This window comes from Triturus cristatus, chromosome 7 (genome assembly GCF_964204655.1).
Source record: "Triturus cristatus chromosome 7, aTriCri1.1, whole genome shotgun sequence".
Lineage (NCBI taxonomy): Eukaryota > Metazoa > Chordata > Amphibia > Caudata > Salamandridae > Triturus > Triturus cristatus.
In genome coordinates, this window is record NC_140590.1 from 1,854,708,383 (window position 1) to 1,854,729,866 (window position 21,484).

The 21,484-nt window shown below is 48.8% G+C and overlaps 1 protein-coding gene across 1 annotated transcript in view; it reads right to left on the reverse strand.

The window, feature by feature from the left end:
* Positions 1-21,484, reverse strand: part of LOC146813457 (uncharacterized) — a 123,604-nt gene that overhangs the window by 75,361 nt on the left and 26,759 nt on the right. The window contains exon 3 of the mRNA XM_085620218.1: positions 10,229-10,339. Coding sequence (XP_085476344.1) covers positions 10,229-10,339 — 111 coding nt within the window. The remainder of the gene's footprint in view (positions 1-10,228; positions 10,340-21,484) is intronic.

Below are 21,484 nucleotides of genomic sequence, written 5' to 3' on the forward strand. Positions count from 1 at the left end.
AATGTGATTCTGTAACTGACCGAACAGGCCCCCTAGACCGATGTAATGAGGGAGACAGAGCTTTATTGGGAGACATAACGTCAGATCATGGACTAGTAGATCATTGGCACCTTTGCCATCCATCCGATCAGGAATATACATTTATTTCCTCTACCCATGGCACTCAATCCAGGATAGATTATTTTCTTATTTCACATTCGGTAATTGCTACCAGAAGTGATTCTCAAATCCTGGAAGCTGCGATATCCGACCATGCGCCTGTTCTTCTTGCCCTAGAATTAGGTTTAACCTCTCCAGGCTGTAAACCGTGGTGCATGAATATTCAAAGATATTGTCCACCTAAAGGTAAAACCCTACTACGCTCCCACCTCTCGGATTATTTAATTATTAACAAATTATCAGTCACCTCTATTAGAACTGCCTGGGCAGCTGCTAAAGCAACTATTCGTTGTCAATTAATGAGAGATGCAGCAGAGACCAATAAGTCGGCGTCACTTCGCCGCATTGAGCTGGAGACGTAAATCACCTCTCTAACACATCAATATTCATCTCACCCTACAATACCCAACCGCCGTAAACTAGAAATTGCTAAAATGGAGCTTAGCAACTTATATGCTTCTAAAGCTGAATACGCTCTCTAACGCCTTAAGGGTAGACACTATGAGCAAGGTGAGAAAGCAGGCCGATTACAGGCAGCTATGGCTATTCCTGCAATATGTGCAGAAACGGGTGAGATTCTTACAAAGCCTTAGACGCTTTTTCATCCTTCTATAAACAACTTCATACATCCAATATGTCAAAAACCGAAGATCAATTAGTCGCCTATCTTGCTGACATTAAATTCCCTTGCCTTACAGATGAGGGTAGAACCTTCCTTGATGGGGATATTACCAAAGAAGAAATAGCTGCAGCTATTGCCAAACCACCTTATCATAAGTCCCCTGGGGAAGATAGTTTCCCTGCGGAATTTTATAAATGGACCAGAACGAAAACAGTGGATACCTTATTTTCTGCTTTCCATGAGGCTGTTCAAGTAGATTCACTTGGTCCCATTTCTAAGCGTTGATTGCAGTCATCCCAAAACCTGGCAAGGATCTGCTTGTTTGTAGTAGTTATCGACCCATTTCACTAATAAATAGTGATATTAAGATCTTCGCAAGTATTTTAGCGGCACGCCTTCACAAAATTATTCCTTCTCTTATAAACCATTCACAGGTAGGCTTTGTTCCAGGTCGCTCATCTAGAAATCACCGTCGAACTCTGGCTCACACCTTATGGACTGCAAATGAGTTGACGGAAGATGCAGAAAAAGCATTTGACCAAATTGACTGGAGATACCTATGTGCAACCATGAAACCCTTTGGACTAGGGGATTAATTTATTTCTAAAGTTGGTCTTTTATATGTTAACCCAACAGCTCAGGTTAACTGTGGTGGTTTTCTTTCAGATCCTTTCCCAATTCGTAGGGGAACTCGTCAAGGTTGTCCCCTTTTATTCCTATTAGTAATAGAACCTCTTGCCTCACTTATGTGACACTCACCACAAATACAAGGCATATCTATTGCAGATGAGGATTCTAAACTATATTTATATGCTGATGACATTCTCATTACTTTAAAAGATCTTCCACACTCTTTTCCAGCTTTACTTGAAATTATTGACCGTTTTGCAATCCATTGTGGTTACAAAGTGAACTGGGATAAAAACGGGGCTCTTACACTTTCTCCTGGTACCACAAAAGCATCAATTGATGGTTATTCCTTCTGTTGGAGATCATCACAATAAAAAATATCTGGGAGTCCTAGTTAATAGAGGTCTATCAAATATGGCCTCAGACAACCTCACTCCCCTATAACACAAATAGAAACTGATTTTGCTAAATGGTCTCTCTTAGGTTTTTAGGTCTCGGCTGTCGAAAGCAGCACATGCGCTGCTCTCGACATTCGAGAGCTTCTTGGAATTAATACAAATTCCGAAGCACTCGGAGGCGGAGTTGAAGCCCCGCCCATCTTTATAATTGGGCAGCGTCTTCTTGCATGCAAAACCCTGGCTTCTCATTGTAAAGGAGGCTTCTTAGTCCCTCCTTGTTGCCGCCTTGTCTCCTTTTGGCCACGCCCACCGGGATTTGATCTTTTACCGGCGGCGTGACACTCTCCCCTTCATTTACTCCCTAAGCACTTTTTTTCCCTCTCTCTCTCAGCTTTGGCAAAGTCAGCCGCGTGTTTAATTTTGCATCGCGCTTAAAGTGAAAGCGCGATGAGAAAGTAAACACGTGGCTGACTTTGCGGTGCCGCGCTACTGTTGGACTAGGAGAATACAGATAAGGGGTTGCAGAAACGTGTGGATATAGATATTAAGTATGGTACCAGTATTGTTATTATGATACTGTATGTAACGTATGTGATCCACATGTATTATTTTCATTTTCTGTAATGCCACGTGATTAAAGTGTAACGCCTGCTCCCTTTTAGACAATCAAAATTTTCACACAAAAAAGGCAAATGCAGCCAATCCATATCATTATGCGAAAATTGTCACAGACGCATAATTGTAGAATTCCAGTGGCCCAGTCTATAAGACGATGTGAAGAGCCACATTCTATCCGTGCACGACTGGGGGCGAAATCTTCACCGCCACCCTGCCCCTGAGCCACAAAACGGAAGCCCATCATTAGAGCCACCATATCATCTCACGCATACGTCACTTCTACTTTCTGTCGTGGTTTAAGTGCAAGCCTCGCCTCTTCAACACTTCTCTTCTGAACCAGTCCCCTTCCATGCTCCATAGTTACCATGGCGCTCGGGAGAGTGCCGCGTCGCGTCTCCATGGCGGCGCAGGTTTGTGAGCCTTGTCACAGGTTGCAGACCTCCGGGCTCGAGCCAAGAACCGTCTGAGGTGAGAGAAAGCGTCATGGGCGAGTGCACCTCATTCTCATAATGTTTTCATCCACCTCCTGCTATACTCTTTCACATATCGGGCTCTCCTTTCTCCCTCTTGTCACTCAGAACTTGCGTCACTCAGAACCTTTCAGTAATTCACTGTCGCCCATCTATAATAATATATTTCTTGCAGCACAAATGTAAAGATTAGCCTAGTACTAGCACAATGTGCCATCCTGAAAATATAATCGTGTAACTGTATCAGGAGCCTTAATATCTGCGGCCACGGCCCCGGGTGGCCCTAATGTGAAACACATGGGACCCTTTAGGGACGGATGTTTTACCAGGACCGTGCCAGAACGTGTCTGTGGCCAAGGATAACGGTTAATCAGGACCCTCATCTACTATAACTGCTCGTGTGCAGCCCCCCCACCCCCACAGGAGCCTACTACCACTTGTCCTGCATTCATCGGGACATGTGCTTTGGTCGCAGACGGCGCGCGATATTTTTAGCTCTTCCGATTGAGATCTATTGATTGCTTGTCTTTTGTGGCGAGGCTAAGAGGAAGTGGGAATCTGGGCAGCAGTGTAACAAGCAATGAGAGGATGTTTCCGAGTTTCTGTGCTGCGCAGCGAGGGGGCCTGGTGGACGGACGCTCGCGCTCTACTTCCAAAGACCTGCATCCCTGGCTCTCCTGGTCCAGGGGTTGTAGCTTGCTGTGTGAATGATGCTCCTGCAGCGACCTGCGCAGCTGCCTGGCCATGTCTACCTTGCCCTAGGGCTGACCCTGCTTACTGCCCACCATCTATCTTGGAAGTGTCCCAACATGTACCGACTCACTTTTTTATTTAAAAAAAAAAAAGCAATGCTCCACAAGACTTTTAAACACTGGACTCCGTTGAACAATTTGTAAAAATTACTGCTGCTCTTTGGTTCCCTCTGTGGAGGGGTCGTACACAGCGCGGAAACAGGTCAGCCCTTCCCACAGATGTTCTAGTCTGGGGCTCACATGCCAAAGCATCACAGACGAGCTGTACCGATGATGGCGGAAAGTTTCTGCAAGATTAGAATATATCACAACCAGATGGGCTTCTGGTCGCTATATGAATAGCTAACACTATTGCATATCTAGCTGAAACGTTTGTGAACTATACTTGAACTTCGGACCCTCTAAATCCGTCTTATGTTGGTAGGCTATCTTGTCTGCTTTTGATGCATGTCATATTGAGTTTCACGTGTCCTGTATCCTTCAAGTATTAGCCTATTTCTTTGTAGTGCACTGACTCCCTCAGGAGGCTGCTTTGTGCTACTTACAGGCACATAAACACCTGAAATGCTGTCTCCGAGGTAGGCTCCCAGTCCCAGGCAAACGGATGCGGTTTACCTTCTATCACAAAACGCCAAAACACACGTTTAGAGAAAACGTTCAAATGGCTACGATTATGCACCCTGGGCTCTGCCATCTCACTCCGGAGTGAATATATATGTTACTATAGTGTTAGGGCAGTTAACATTTTTTGTAGTGCACTGTATCGCTGGACGCACATTTGTAATTGGGAGTTGCATTCTTTGATATCAATACTTCATAAACCTTTTTTGACAGTTTAAAAAAAGAAAAATGTATAGCTCCACGAGTTAATGCACCTGCTGCTAAGAGCCGTGTAGTCTTCGCAGCCCGTCGTCCTTTCGATTTAAGAAATTTTGTACAGATTGATTTGGGAAATGCCTTAAAGGTACATTGTGATTTCAGTGGTAAAGCCCAGCGTGATGTAGCAAAGTCATAATATATTTGTTATTGGACACCCACAAGGGCCTGTCGCTAAAAGCGATTGCAAGCTGTTATACACAGAAAACCTTGCAGCTTTCTTTTACTTCTAATTAAGAGCGCCATCGACGCTGTTAATGCCTACAGAAAGGAACGTGAGCTTAAAATTATCTTTATTGTTAAGTCTTCCCCAGTGCACTAACTTTTATTGTGGTTCTGTGCAGTCTATCAGAAAAAACAGCATGAAAAGCATCTGAAACAACGGTGTCCATAGCAGATTCTCTCCTTATACACCTCGCATATATAGTTAACTCGTATATAAGAGATGGGGCATCCCATCCCCTTTGTTAACCAAACGTGCCAGCCATCTGTTTGAAGCGATCTTGCCTGGAGTGGGATGCAGTCTAAAGTTGACAGCCCGAGGTGCTTGTTGCCACATGCGCCTGAGCTTGTTTACCCCTGACAGTGCGTGCAGTGACGTGCAGTGTGTTGTGTCAACATTCCTTACCCCACCTTAAGGACCAGTGCTGGAAACGTTCAGAGCATCTGTAAACTTCACTATTCACTTGCAGCTGTGACCGACGCCTTCTACTAAATCAATCATTTTCTACCTGAGTGAGTGCAAAAAAGGCCAAACAATTGCCAAGTCTCCCTCCCAGACATTTCTACTTTATTCGCCACATGAATGGCAGCACAATATCTCTACAAAGGTCAGTGGCAGAAGTATATCCTGTAGAGAGGGGTGCAATTTGACCTACTTCACAAGGGTGGGTGCCATGCGCTGGGATGCCCCACACGCATGATGGCTGTCAGGGAGACCAATCTGTGCACTGGCCATTCATAGCAAAAGACGGATTCAAATGAGAGCAAGGCCTGCCGCCATAAGGTACCTTCGAAATGCTGAATTTGCTTCAGATTCAACATTATGAGGCCGGAACGATGAGCATTTCGCCTCGCCCATCCATGAACATTATAAACAAATGTGAGAAAGTGCCATCTTTCTTGCATGGTATGCCCCCACTTTTTGCTGAACTGCTGATGTACTTTGACTGAGGGTGCCGTGGGCTCCTGCCAATCAGGTACCCAGGGCCTATGTTCCTTCCCTAAAACTGTGTTGAAGCCTAAACCCAATTGGCATCTCTGGCCACATATCAGCCCCTGGTAAATGGTACACTAGGTACCCAGGGCCTTGTGACCGGAAAAGGCCCCTAAGGGCTGCAGCACTTATTGTGCCACTCTTAGAGGCCCTGTACTCTGACACACACACACACACACTGCCATTGCAGGCTGAGTGTCTGGGTGCAGAACAAAACAGAGTCAACATGGCACACATCCCTGTGTGCCATGCCACAACACACACTGCCATGGCATACATCAGCCACCCCTCTAGCTGGGTGCCCTATGCCAGTGGTGTGGGTACAGGTGCATGAGCCCGGTGCCCCTACAGTACCCAGGTCCATTCCTGGGCACTGTAAGTGCAGTGCTGCTATTAAGAGTATATGGTGCTGGGAGGTCGTCAACACGAACTCCACAGCACCATGATGGCTACACTGAAAACTGAGAAGTTTGGTATCAAACTTCTCAGCACATTAAACCCGCACGGATGCCAGTGTGGGATTTAATGTACAATGCACGACAGAGGGCATCTTAGAGATGCCCCCTGAACCTAACCTACAATCCACGTCTTGTCTGAGGGGCTGCCTAGGCTGCCACACAGCAGACATGTTGCCGGACCCCTGAGTAGAGAGCCATCCGCTCTCCTGGGCCTGCAACAATGCACATCCTGGGCGAGGTGCTAGGTCTCCTCACCCAGGATGGGCAGGGGAAGCTTCAAAGGCATGCTGCCTTTGTGAGCTTCTCCAAGCCACTTGCTGTACTCAGCAACTGGCCCCTACCGGTTCTGACCTCCACTCTGGCGGGAAGACTGGCCGGAAACCCCAAGGAAGGAAAGGGGGTGTGCCAGCCTCTGCCAACCCCACTCCTCAGGTGGAGGAGGCGAGGTGAAGCACATCTCTGGGCTCTCAGAACCAGGGACCCCTCCAACCGCGACCATCAGAGGGTAAGATTTCCCGACGTCAAAAGGCACCCCTGCACCCGGCGCCATGCGGCCCCCTGTGCCCAACTCCTGGGTGCCTACCTATCCTCCAACTACCCTCCTTACCTATCGAAGTGGTGGACGCACCTCAAGAATCTTCGTCCCCAAGCTTGCAGCCTTTGTTCGTTCTTGAGCTTCTCCACTGAAATCCATTGAGCGCCCGACGGCTCAAAAGCACCCTGTACACAGCCGACCGAGTGCCCCTGGGAGTGCAACCTCTACTCTAATCTACTTCCCCATTTGCCCTGAGCAAGTGACCAGGAGCCCAGCTCCCACAGCCGAGTGGCCTGCTAGCCAGCAGCCACCAACCAAAGGCCCCCTGCCTCCCACAGGATAACATTGGGCCTAACTCATTCTAACCCGGCCGCCCCTGTGCCGCTGAGGGTGTAACAACTGTACTTATCCGACCCTCGGAGACCCCTGAGTCTATGCCCAGAATCTTAACTCTGCCAGTCGAGTACTTACCCAAAAGCCGATAACTCACTTTTCTTCCATAGGGTAACATTGACTGGTTTTCACTTCGAAGTGTCGAGTTTTGAAACTTTAAAATATTCACTAAAAATCACCCGATCAACGAAGACGAAATTACTCACCTGTTATCAGGAGAGATCCCAGTGCTGGATCTTGGTGCCCAGCACTGACCCTGAAAAGTAATTACAACCATACTTACCTATAACTTGATTTTCCTTCCATAGGATAACATTGCCTGGTTTTGAAAACTTACAAATATTCATTAAAAATCGCCTGTATAACAAAAACACATTCTTTCAACTGTTTACAGGAGATGCCCCAGTGCTGGATCCAGGATCCAACACTGAGCTAGAAAAAGTAACCATAACCCCACTTACCTGCTAAGTGAATTTCCTCCCATAGGATAACATTGGTGATTCTATGTGAAAAAGTTTGTGTCAACTTTTAAAATACAATAATATTCCTTAAAAAGCATAACTGTAACCAAAACGTTTTTACTCAACTGTTTACAGGAAATGTCCCAGGACTGAATCTAGGATCCAGTCCTGTGGTTAGAAAAATAATCCTGAAAGTAATCAATTGCATTTAACTAGAACTTCCCATTGAGCTCAATGTACAATTGTGTTTGAAACTGTGTTGCCCATTGCAACAACTGTATCTATTGCATTCAGAAGTCTATTGCCAATTGAAAGTATTTATCCAAAGCATCTCATTCTGAGAAAGTATATTTTGATACCTATTATTGGATCTAAAATAAAACAAGCATATATTTTTTATATATAAACCATTGGCCTAGAGTTCAGTTATTGAGTGTGTGAGACCATTTGCTGACTGAGTGTGTACAACAAATGCTTTACACTGTCCTCTGATACTGCCTTACTGCTCAACCAAGCTACCACTTTAGAGAGTAAGGTTACATCTAACTTTAGCCTCTGCCAAACCTCTGGGGACTGTGGACACTGTGCACACTGTACCTATTTGGGAACAGTATATACAGAGCCACTTTCTTACAACAAAGACTTCCACTGGGGGCGAGTTTCCACTTTTTGGAGCCTCAATTTTACCTTGGTCTGGATTCCGTAATTGGGAAGCTGGCTAAACAAGCATTGAAAATGCAATAGGTCTCGCCTTTGATTAAGTTAAAGCCATTTGCTTTGCTAATGGTATTGTATAGCAAAGCAAATGGCTTTAACTTAACCCCTTCGACAAGCATGACGGAGCGGTTCCGTCATGCACGTCGGTTGCGCTGTGCGCATGACGGAACCGCTCCGTCATGGCCCCGCCCGCGCACGGAACCTTCAGCGTGGCGCGGAAATCCGCGCCGCGCTGAAGGGGTTAATCAAAGGCAAGACCTATTGCATTTTTAATGCTTGTTCTATATGGGGAAGGGTACAGGCTGTTAGAACGGTCACCTTACCTCGCTTTACTTGTATCTGGGAATGCTTCCGATAGTTATCCCCTTATCTACTTTACGTCGAGTGGATGCTCGAATTCGGTCTTTTGTTTGGGGTTCTATACGCCCTCGCTTAGCTGCTGCTAAATTACTGGCTCGCTGCTCCTATGGTGGTTTGGGTTTACCATCTCTGGAACATTACTCCCAGACTTGCACCTTTCGCAATTAGCTTATTTACTCCCAAACACAACTGACCCTCCACAGTGGGTCCAAATAGAACATTCTCTTCTTAATCGAAATGATGGCCTTAATTTTCTTTATGGTACTCTACATCCACGTTCTTCCCCTCCACATCCGGTGATGCAAGCTACATATCAAGCATGGCATCGAGCACATCGCCTCGTACACATTTCTTACCGTTTACACTATAAAGCTCCACTTTGGAATAATGAAAGTATCCGAATAAATAGTAAAGTGCTTCAGTGGTCTAGTTGGATATCAAACACTTGATCAGGACATATCAAATGGAGAGCTAAAATCCATTGATCTGCTTCATGAAGAGTTTGATCTCACATCACACCAAATCTCCCAATACTTACAGCTACAGCACTGTCTAAGACTATGTTTAGGTTCCCCTCCATGGCTATTGCACTCCTCACCAATGTTAGATTATCTCCTTACATGGGGACGACACTAAAAAGTGATGTCAGGCTTGTATGGAGCTTTAACTCTTCACTTATTTTCACAACCACTTGCTAAGGCTCTTCAAATGAAATGGCAGGAACGTCTACACATTTCTATTGAAGATAATGTATGGTCAGATATATTGGAAGCCCTTGACAAAGGCACTCGAGAAGCTCGCTTGAAATTCTGTCTTTTTAAAACTCTACATGATTGGTACTGGACACGTCTAAAACTACAAAAAGCAGGATTATTGTCGCATTCTAAATGTTGGAGGTGCTCTGAAGTCAATTGTGATCTTGCCCATTTACTTCGCGATTGTCCTACAAAATGGCCGCCACAGTTGGTAGTATTGTATATACACTGTTTTGGGCTAGTGTGTCTTCTAATGTTTGAAGGAAGTGGATATCACCATGGTGATAATGAGCTTCTACGAACGTGATCAAGGCGTAAAGACGAAATGCGTCGTTTTGAACTTGCCATTACATATTTATTTTTGCAGGTCTCATTTATCTATATTTATTTATCTATGACTCTAAAACAACTATCCTTATATCTTTCAATATTCTCCTCATGTTATGCATTTTGTATTTCATGGATCAATTTTTGCATTTTAAAATCTTATACTTATAATTATTTTACTGTTACCTATGTAACGAAATATATGTGTTTATTAACTTATTGTATAATATATTATTTTCTTTCATACTTTTTATAATCCATTCTCCATTTCATATAAGATCCTTTATGTAATTCTTCCTTTCTCCGTTTCATATGTTAACGGTTTATAATAATATTCTTCAGTGAGCTTAAATTGTTAAATGATATTCCTATGTATTCATATTTTTACATTCATTATAAAAAGAATTCTTAATAAAAAATTGCGAAACAAAAAAAAATAAAAAAAAGATTCTACTACAGCAGGTTTCCACTTCCCACTCACTTGAGTAATATTCGCAGAAGCTTCTGATCTCGGCATCTTGGGGGTCTATGAACTGCAGCTCGTCCCTCTTTTTCGGCTTTATTGAAAAGATGGAGGTGGCGATGAGAGGACCTAGAAAAAGCAGACACCAAAAATATATACACGACACACAGGGTAATCATCAGATAAGAAATGATACAGTAAAATGTGGATGTAAAGCATCATTCAACACTAGCTCCGTGGAAGTTGTGCCATTTACCCAAGCGACAGCCCAGGTGATCTCAACAGCATGAGGCTGAAAACTGACATTCACCGAAATACGAATGCTGACCCCTGCAGGACACAAGTAGGATTGGCACTGGCATTTACTGCTCGAATGGTGTGAACAGGTGGTGACAAAGCTGAAGAGTGAGCTATATCTGTAACCACACACGACTGCAGCAGCACCTCTCACTGCCGGCGCCCAGACCTGGAGAGGGTTGAGGCATCAGCCAGGTGGCGTCCAGACCTGGAGAGGGTTGAGGCATCAGCCAGGCGGTGTCCAGACCTTGAGAGGGTTGAGGCATCAGCCAGGTGGCGTCCAGACCTGGAGAGGGTTGAGGCATCAGCCAGGCGGTGTCCAGACCTGGAGAGGGTTGAGGCATCAGCCAGGCGGCGTCCAGACCTGGAGAGGGTTGAGGCATCAGCCAGGTGGTGTCCAGACCTGGAGAGGGTGGAGGCATCAGCCAGGCGGCATCCAGACCTGGAGAGGGTGGAGGCATCAGCCAGGCGGCATCCAGACCTGGAGAGGGTGGAGGCATCAGCCAGGCGGCATCCAGACCTGGAGAGGGTTGAGGCATCAGCCAGGCGGCATCCAGACCTGGAGAGGGTTGAGGCATCAGCCAGGCGGCATCCAGAGCTGGAGAGGGTTGAGGCATCAGCCAGGCGGCGTCCAGAGCTGGAGAGGGTTGAGGCATCAGCCAGGCGGCATCCAGACCTGGAGAGGGTGGAGGCATCAGTCAGGTGGCGCCCAGACCTGGAGAGGGTTGAGGCATCAGCCAGGTGGCGTCCAGACCTGGAGAGGGTTGAGGCATCAGCCAGGCGGTGTCCAGACCTTGAGAGGGTTGAGGCATCAGCCAGGTGGCGTCCAGACCTGGAGAGGGTTGAGGCATCAGCCAGGTGGCGTCCAGACCTGGAGAGGGTTGAGGCATCAGCCAGGCGGTGTCCAGACCTGGAGAGGGTTGAGGCATCAGCCAGGCGGCGTCCAGACCTGGAGAGGGTTGAGGCATCAGCCAGGTGGTGTCCAGACCTGGAGAGGGTGGAGGCATCAGCCAGGCGGCATCCAGACCTGGAGAGGGTGGAGGCATCAGCCAGGCGGCATCCAGACCTGGAGAGGGTGGAGGCATCAGCCAGGCGGCATCCAGACCTGGAGAGGGTTGAGGCATCAGCCAGGCGGCATCCAGAGCTGGAGAGGGTTGAGGCATCAGCCAGGCGGCGTCCAGAGCTGGAGAGGGTTGAGGCATCAGCCAGGCGGCATCCAGACCTGGAGAGGGTGGAGGCATCAGCCAGGCGGCATCCAGACCTGGAGAGGGTGGAGGCATCAGCCAGGCGGCATCCAGACCTGGAGAGGGTTGAGGCATCAGCCAGGTGGCGTCCAGACCTGGAGAGGGTTGAGCCATCAGCCAGGCAGTGTCCAGACCTGGAGAGGGTTGAGGCATCAGCCAGGCGGCGTCCAGAGCTGGAGAGGGTTGAGGCATCAGCCAGGCAGTGTCCAGACCTGGAGAGGGTTGAGGCATCAGCCAGGTGGCGTCCGGACCTGGAGAGGGTTGAGGCATCAGTCAGGTGGCGTCCAGACCTGGAGAGAGTTGAGGCATCAGCCAGGAGGCGTCCAGACCTGGAGAGGGTTGAGGCATCAACCAGGCGGTGTCCAGACCGGGAGAGGGTTGAGGCATCAGCCAGGGTGTGTCCAGACCGGGAGAGGGTTGAGGCATCAGCCAGGGTGTGTCCAGACCTGGAGAGGTTGGAGACATCAGCCAGTGATACCCTCTGGTAACATTCTATTGGTATTACCGCCTCTAGGTCGTGGGACCAGAGATTCCTGTTCTACTTGAAGAATCAGCCCTGTCACTCTGCCCAGTACAGAGAGGTATGTTCAACCTCTAAACCCATCATTTCATCCTTTTAATTTGGATGGTTATCCGTCCTTTGCATCAAAGCAGTACATGTTTTTTCACAGCCACTGAAATCCAGTATTTTTGAAATACACTCAGTCAATGTCTTAAAATGTAATTTTTTTTATCTGATCTTCATGTGCTTACATATTTATTGGGGAAAAAATGTGATTGTGGTTTACACATATCAAAACCACAATTGCAGCTCGAATATTAAACTTTTGACAGTGTTCCAGCACATGTGTACGATCCAATACACTCCTCATTCACATACCAGGCAGTCGACAAAGCTCGGCACAATCCACTATAAGCCTTTCAGCCTCTGGCAGCATCCTGCTGTGGCTCCCTCTCCTCTTGGTACATCCAGGACCAAGAACCCACCTAAGCAGGGTTAGCGGGTTCCGCAAACCCCCCCAACTCCAACCCCACTCAATCCATGTTCTTTGATTCTCTCCACCGGCCCATACATTGTCAAATTTCTGTGGACGCTCACGCACTTTATATATGGTGTGCTCGGCTTGCATTCAACAGTCCACCCCCACTGTCCAAAGTGTCAGGCTTGGTAACTCCCCACCCTCACACAACATGGCACTGTCCCACCTCGCGGCCACAGAAGCCGCGTTGCTGACGACCTAAGAGTACTTGGGTTTGTTTGGTCCCCTCATATTCCCAGCATAGCCACTGCAGGGCGAGTGTGCTGTGAAATTGATCGAAACCCCACGACACATTGGGCGAGGCCCGCGATGCACGCTATTCGCTACACCACTGTGGCTAATTGGAGACCCAATTGTGCGCTGCCCTGGAAGACAAGACCGCTGTGGGGCTGCGCTGAGCGGGCAGGTGGTTCTTGCAAGGGGGGGGGGGGGCACCGTTCGGCTGAAACCTGCTGCACTCCTGCACCTGCAGCCCGGGATGGAGCCTTCCAGCCATGCTAACATTCCTGCCTGCAGAAGCAGACTTGAGAAGTCGTAATCGGGCCGGAACCCCTGGGGAGCAGAACTGCTGCCTAAGTTGCCATGCTCCTGGGTCGCGCACATGGAGTCACAGCACTGTCCTGACCATGGGAGCTATCTCTGGCCATGCATTTCAAGCACTACTCACACAGGCGGAAGTCTTGGCCTACCCCTCGCAGCCTGCAGCATTCTGTCCCACTGGTACTCACTGGGGAAGCGCGGAGCGATTTTAGCGCTTTCCCCATATACACTCACTGTTGACTGCATTTCTCTAGGCACCCTGCTGCCAAGCGCTCCTCTAGGTGAGGGTGCCACATTGTGGGAGCCCTTGCTGGTCACTGAGCCAGCATTTTGCAGTCTACACCTGCGTGTGACCTGCAACTGGTCCACTGCCCCTGAACACTGATTGTTTGACATTGCCATCACAGCTGCCCCTATGGGACTAGGAGTGCCCCAGAACTGTAAACTGCTGCGCACCATAGTACCCTGACTTTTGGGCTGCGGTCCCCCACGCACACCATCATGAGGGGCTGGATGCCTTTTAAAGCCCCACTACTAAACATACCACGCAATCTCGTGGCATGTCACACTCCAGGCTTCCTTCCTGACACTGGGAGGGCACCAGGCTCCACGACACTGGCTGCACCACAGGCTTTCACTGCCCGTATATGCAATGCTGTGCACCTCTTTCACAGTGAACAACTCCGATAGGGAGTCCTTTCTCCGCCGGCAGGCAGCTGTGTCTCCCCCTGGCCTGGTACGACCTACTACGTGGGAGGGCCTGTAGTCCCAGTCGGCCTACCCACTACACCCGATTGTGCACACGGCGGGACCCACCTCCTCGTGTGGGCTTCCCCATGGCCGAAACAGCAGCACGACACCCCTGGTTCTCACCACACATGCCTAGCAGGCACAGGAGTCTTGGGCAGTGTCCTAGCATATCACCTTCTCCCCATAATCAACACTCTGGTACCGACTGCCCAATCAGGATTTATCCCAGGGCATAGCACCTTTACCAACATCTGCCGGAGTCTTCACTTAACACAAGGCACTCCCGCCAGCGCCTCTGGCCAGGTTGCAATGCCATTAGGCATTGAAAAGGTGTTCGACAACCTAGGTTGGGACTTCCTCCTCCTCGCTCTTGAATCCATGGGGTTAGGTTCAGGTTTCCTAGGGTGGATCAAAACTGTGTATAATAGCGGTTTTGTAAGGGTTAAGACTTGCAAGATGATATCCAACAGTTTTGACAAACAGAGAGGCACCAGGCAAGGTTGCCCACTCTCCCCGCTCATCTTTGCCCTTGCCATGGAACTGCTGGCCCACCATCTTTGCCAGCGAACACGGGACTGGGGTATACCAGAGCTGGGAGTACATCATGTTGTCTGGCTATAAGCGGATGATGCGCTGGTGTATCTGTGCGATGCATATGCCACCTTTCTAGACCTCCGGATATTGCTGGATGACTTAGGAGACGTTTCCGGGTTGTGTGTAAACTGGCCTAAATCCTGCATGTTCCCCTTGGCGCTGTCACCTGTCTTGCAAAGGGCCGCTCCCACTGGGGACTCGCTTCTCATATTCTTTGCTGCACTCCCCATAGTGCTTGCTAGGAGCTTTTTCTGAGAGCTGCATGGATTGCTGCTATATTGATATGGAGGGAGGGGCACCGCCGAGTTGCGCTCATCACCCTGCAGCAGCCGCTGACTGAAGGTGGCCTTGGTGTGCCCAACTTTGAGATGTATTACGTGGCAGTGCAGCTTCAGTGGTCGATGGCCTGGCTACACACTCCCACATGCCCTAAAGTGGCGATGGTTCATACGGTACTCAGCAACCTGCATATTTACACATTGCTATCTGATCTAAATATTCGTCCTCGCCAGGAAAAGCACCAGATGACTGTGGCCCGCACCTGCTGGTGCAGATTTGTACATGGTAAAGGGCCTCACCTTCCATATTCCCCGGCAATAGGGATCTGGGAACAACCACATCTTTGCATCGCGGCATTGACATAATGCTACCTATTGGAGAGAAGCGGTGTGGATCCAATGGGGGAAGCCTATCATGAGGCCTCCAACATCTCCTTTCAGGACATGGACACGTACGGCATACGTGCTGGACAGTTTTTAATACAATTCCCCATACAACATGTACTGCACACCACTTGGAGCGCTGGCAACGACAAACCTCCCATATCTACCGTGCTGCATGTGTTCCTAACACACGACGGTATGCAATTACTACCCTGTACACGGCCATCAACTCAACGCTGCCGGAACACGCAGCAGGATCACGCGCCAAGTGGGACGTAATGTTACCCCAACCCATCTCAAACAAAGCTCGGTGAAAGATGCATCCTGTAACCCTAGATTTCACTTTGCACAATTTAACTGTGTGCACCATGTCTTTCTTACTCCTCAGTGGCTTTAGAGCATGTGACCCACCCTGACTACGGAATGTCCTAGGTGTCACCTACCAGACACTGGATTCTATCACATGGTCTGGCATTGCCCGATGTTACACCCGGTCTGGCAAGCTGTCACGGCCACATTGGCTGAACTCGTGGAGCATTATCACGTTCCCACACCTGAATCCTGTATACTGGGACTATGCACCTGAGCGAAGGGCGCAAACACCTTCACAGATCTGTCAACCTGGCCTTCGTCCTCCTTAAAAGGATGATCACGATGTCATGGAGGGCACACACCGACCTTCATCGCTGGTTGGCTATGCTACTGACATGGACAAGGGTGAAAACCAACATCCTCAGGGTACTCTGCATGCAAGAAGACTCATGCACAGGAGGGGAGCGTTGGGACAATTTTCTATTACATGTAGAGGCAAAAAATGTCACGCCCACCTAGAGTCGTACCGTTCTGATTAGCAGTCTATCTTATGCTCACGCACCTGCATTGGGTCCCCTTGACCAGTGATGTACTGTCATGATACGAGACCCACTGCTCAGCGCACACACATCAGGCTTGCCGCAGGGCCTATCTCACTTTTTCCTGTACAATCTCCCCCGTTAACCACATAGGACCCTTCCCCCTCGCACTATCAATCCCTGCACCTCCAGGAGTCCCCACCACACCCCTGCCAGACGGCCCTTAGCACAGATGGTCCCTCCACAACACGCCACATAGCCACCCCAGACAGACTCCCTGGTTCTACCAGTTTTGTATCATTGCTAATGTGTTTGCCCACACCAACACAAGTCATGTCGAGATATTGTGGACTGTATTACTACATTCAGTTGTTTTTCTGTACAGGGCAGGTTGTACCACACTGTCATGCCCTCATACACATATGGAATTCTTATTGTAACATATTTGAAACTTTAATCAAATACATTTAAAAAAAGTATAAAGGATTCATTATGTCCTTGTCACACTTTACTACTGTGGGCTCTATATCCTCCAGGAAACAGCAACCTTACAGCTTCTGACCTCCCCAAGGGGCTTCCTCCAACATTTTAAAGGAGTCGTCCTTGTGGCCCAAGAGTGTAACTCTCATCAGAATCCACGGAATGGGTTGTTTTTGTGTGTGTGTTGTAGACGGGTGCAGGCACCACCTGCGATCAGGTTCAAATGGGCAAAGGATGTCATCTGGGGAGTTACAGCTCCTCATCATGCCAGCAGGAACGCGATAAGTCCAAGTCTTCAGCGGGGCGCCTCTGCTACTGTCTCGTCCTGCCTCAGAGGTAGATCCATCTGATGCAGAGCAGAAGGAACATTACGAGCACATGCAAGAACTACAACCAGCAGTTTCTCAAGCATTTAAGGCAGAAATTGAAGTTGCTAATTTCTTGCAAGACGGTTGAATAGGAGAATCTCTGTAAGATCTTTCCCATATAACAAATGATTACGGCTTCTTTAAGCAGTGTGCAAAACGATACTTCAAGGAGTAGAACAATGAGAACGCAGCTGAGTCCTTCAGAACTCTCTCAGCTCAAGAACAGGTGTGAAGTCAGTCTTGTTTTTTAATCAAGCCACAGCCTTGTGGAGGAGCTCCTCCCTGGAGCCTGCTTGATGGCTTTGGCACATTCAATATTAAGCCAGGTCTGGTGGCTCAGTGGACTAATGCGTCCACTGCAGGGGCCTGTGTTTGACCTCATGGTCACAGGTACAACTGCCGGCAGGCCCACTCAGCCTTTTATCCTTCGGAGGTCAATAAAATGAGTACCATTGACTTGAGTAACAATAAACATCTGTTATTCAGCACCAAGATACCCTTCTGGGTGAATGTGCATGTGAGAAAGTGCCTCATTTTTACATGGTTAACCCCCACTTATTGCCTGGAAATTGATGTGGTTTCTATTGTAATGCACAGGGTCTCTGCCAACCAGGTCCCCTGTGCCAGTGCTTCTTCCCTAAAATCTATTCCACAATCGGCTCTTCAGACCCCCCATGAGTCCCTAGTAAATGGTACCCTGGTTCCGAGGGCATTGGGACCGAACAGGCCAAGGCCATGTACACTGCCGCTGCAGCCTGCATACCTTGGTGCAGAAAAACCGACAATGTCAGAGCGGCACTGCCTAATGTATGGGTAAGTCACCCCTCTAGCAGGCCCTTCATGCTCTAAGGCAGGGCGCACTATACCACAGGTGTGGGCATATCTGCCCGAGCAGATATGCCCCTACAATATTTAAGGCCATTCTTAGATATTGTAAGTGCCAGGGAAGCCATAGAGAGTACATGGGCTGAAAACTCAACAACTCGAGTTACCCAGCACCATGAAGGCTTCTCTGAACCCAGGATTGTTTGTACCAAACTACTCCTTTTAATAAACCCACACTGATGCCAGTGTGGGATTTATTACACCATGTACACCTCGGAGGTGCCCCCTGTAAACCTACCAACCCTGGTGTGGTCACAGACTGGCTGTAGGCAGCCTGCCACCACCACACAAGTTTCTGGACCCCGGGTCGAGAGCCTCTGCTCTCCGAGACCATAAACAAAGCACATCCTGGGCAGAGGTGTCACATCTTCTCCCCCAGGATGGGCACAGTGCTTGAGAAGGAAGCTTTAAAGGCCTGACGCCTTTGTAATGAGACCCCCAGCCTCTGCTTCTAGCAGCAGATGGCAGCCCCCAGTTTACACCCCCACTTTTGGTGGGAATACCGTAAGGAAAACTTAGGAGAATAGGAGGTGTGCCCGCCTCTGCCAACTCCACCCCTAAGGTGGGGGAAATGAGGTGAAGCACATTTTTCAGACCCCGCCATCTTGAAGAAGGGGAGACCCTCCAATCAGGGCTAGGTTTATACTCCCTCCCACAGGAGGGTGGCATAATTGAGGGTGGAGTCACCCATCAGCCCTACCTGCTACTCCCCAAAATCGCCCCTACATTTAGTATTAGACGGCTCGTCCGGACCTGGAAACTAGTTCCTGCCGACCTAAGAAAAAGGACAACGAAGACGCCGTGCAGCAAAGCCTGAAGAGGGCTACTGACTTGGCCCCAGCCCTAAAGGCCTATCTCCAGTGTCAAAGACCCTGCGAAGACAATGCCTCTCCTGCTGCCAGAGACTATCAGAACCCGAGGAAGACTGCCTGCCCTTTGACAAAGACCAGAGACACCCAAGGACAGCGGTTCTGACCACAAAGAAACCTACACAAAGGACTCCAGTGCCCTCCATTTCCACGCATCCTGCCTACTCCTCACCGACGCCTTCGGCCCATGTCCAGGTGGACCACCGGCCCATAACAGGTTACCCAGTGATCCTGACCTCAAATCCAGCGTTGGCTGACCCCTCCTGGACTCCACGACACATGCAGCCTGAATCCAGAGATCCCCCTGACCACGACCGGCTCCGGTAAGAAGAATCCAACGTCTAAAGGCACCACTCCACCCGAAGCCCCTGGGCCTTGGTGAGGAGAACTGGTGGTGCACCTTCGGCCCCTTACATCTCTACTTACCTCTGATGTGGCTAGTCTCCCTCCTGCAACCTCAGGCACGAATCCTGCAGTCTGTTTGTCCGAAGCAAGTTCCCAGTTGAAGAGCATTGAGTGCCGAATGCTGGATTTGCAACCTGCAGCCGGCCACCCCTGGTAGTGTATGTTTGGTGCTGCTTTGTGAGCCCCACCATGTGCTTGCTCTAACTCCCAAAGTTTGGCCCCTGTAGCCGATTTACCTACCTGCAAGCAGTGTGGCTTCGAGCACTCCCAGTCTCCATTGAAACGCATTGGGTGAACTCCGATTTTGATCCCTGCACCCGGCTGCCCCAGTGCCACTGGTGGTGCAGTTTTGGTACTCACCTGACCCTTGCCCCTTGCTGACCTTTGGTTCTGAAGACTAGAATTGTAAGTCGGGTACTTACCCGTATAACCGCATTATTGTTTTCCTCCGTAGGATAACATTAAACTCTTTGAAAATTGCACTGTCGACTTTTGAAACTCTTAAGTATTTTTCCTGCAAAACATACTTACCTTATTGCGAAGATCTTGGTCATAAAATAAATCTCAAACAAAGATTAATTTTTTATAAAATTGGTGTGGATCTTATTTATTAGTCAGTGCTGTGCAATAAATGTCTTACACTCCTCTGTGTTAGGCCTAAAGCTGCTCGCCCACAATACCACTAATAGAGCACTCTGGGTTCACATTGAGCCCTGTACACTTTTGGGGAACCCCTGACCTCTGTGCATATTATGCGTTATGTCATTGTTGTAAAATTTCAGTTCATCTTGCACAAAGGTTGATATTTTTAAGTCTTTTACTGGCAGGCTCCTCGTGGACATCACAACAGTACCCAGTTGTGTTGTAAGTTGGTATAGAAGACTGAAACACTTTGAAGTTTCCTGTTCCTTGAATATCTTTGGAGTGTTGTTGTGAGTTGTAGGAGCACAAATTAATTGTGAGATTTTTAGGGGCTTTTGAGGAAGGGTTGCCACACTGAGTTTTGGTGCCAATCTCTTTAAACTGAGCCGAGATGGTTCGGTGCAGACTTCTTTGATCTGTACTAAGGATGTACTTCCCTTTGTGCCCTCTGCCAGAACTAACCAGGGCACCTGCTTTCTTTTGTAATGAGGACTGTGTGAATGCCGGCTGTGTCATCCAGCTATCTGTGCCCCCTCCGCCTGGCTGAACCCTTGCATTTGTAGCTGCTCTCTTGGTCCCTTTTTGTAGGAAACTGGGATTTTGCTGCAGAACCTCCCCCCCCCCCCTCCCCCACATCCCCCCACCCCCTCCCCCACACTTTTTGCCTGGTATTGGATGCAACCTTGACTAAAGTGTACTGGGTTTCTGCTAACCAGGTCCCCAGTGCTGTGTTCTTTCCCTAAAAATTTTTCAATTGTTTCCCCCAATTGGCAATAACTTTAGCACCCTCTTTAAGTCCCTAGTAAACGGTACCCCTGGCATCTAGGGCATGAAGTACTAAAGAGAGCCCCTAAGGGCATGAGCACAAATTGTACTACCCTAAGGGACCGCTCACCAAGCACATGCATGGCTGCCATGGCAGGCTGCGTGTCTTGGTGCAGACAAAAGTGAAAACACGACATATCACATATGCCTGTGTGCCATGCCCACAGACACTGCACGTCATATTTGTAAGTCAAGCCCTAAGGCAGGGTGCTTAGTACTTCATGGGAGGGCATACCTGCATGAGCAAATATGCCCCGGTGCTGGTCAGTCCTATTACTGCCAGTACAAGTGACCAGGGAAGCCATTTTAAGACTTGTGCTGGACACTGGTAAAAACAAGTTCCTCATCTACATGATGAATTCACTGAAAATAGGGATTTTTGCTATCAAACATCTCATAGTGATAGAGTCGCACTGATGCCAGTTTTGGATTTATCAATACATGTATCCAGAGGGCACCTTACAGGTGGCCCCTGAAAACCTACCAGCCTCTGTGGCATGCTGGCAGAAACCAGTCAGGGAGCACACCAAAGACACTGTTCTGACATCATAGAGGGAGAGCCTCTGCTCTCAGGAGAACAAAAGCCTGTCCGGGAGAAGGGTGTAACACCCCCTCCAACAGAATGACCTGCCGATTAGCCTTCCTTGGGTGGCAAGCCTTAAAAGGCTGCCACCTTTGAAATGTGAATCTGACTCCTCCTCGCAGGAGAGGAAGCCGACCCCTTTGTCCACAGCCCCCTTGGTACCTGGGCAGGCGGGAAAATTAGCTAGTCTGGTAGGCATGGCACCTCAAGACTATTACCACCTCTAAGGTGGGCTACCG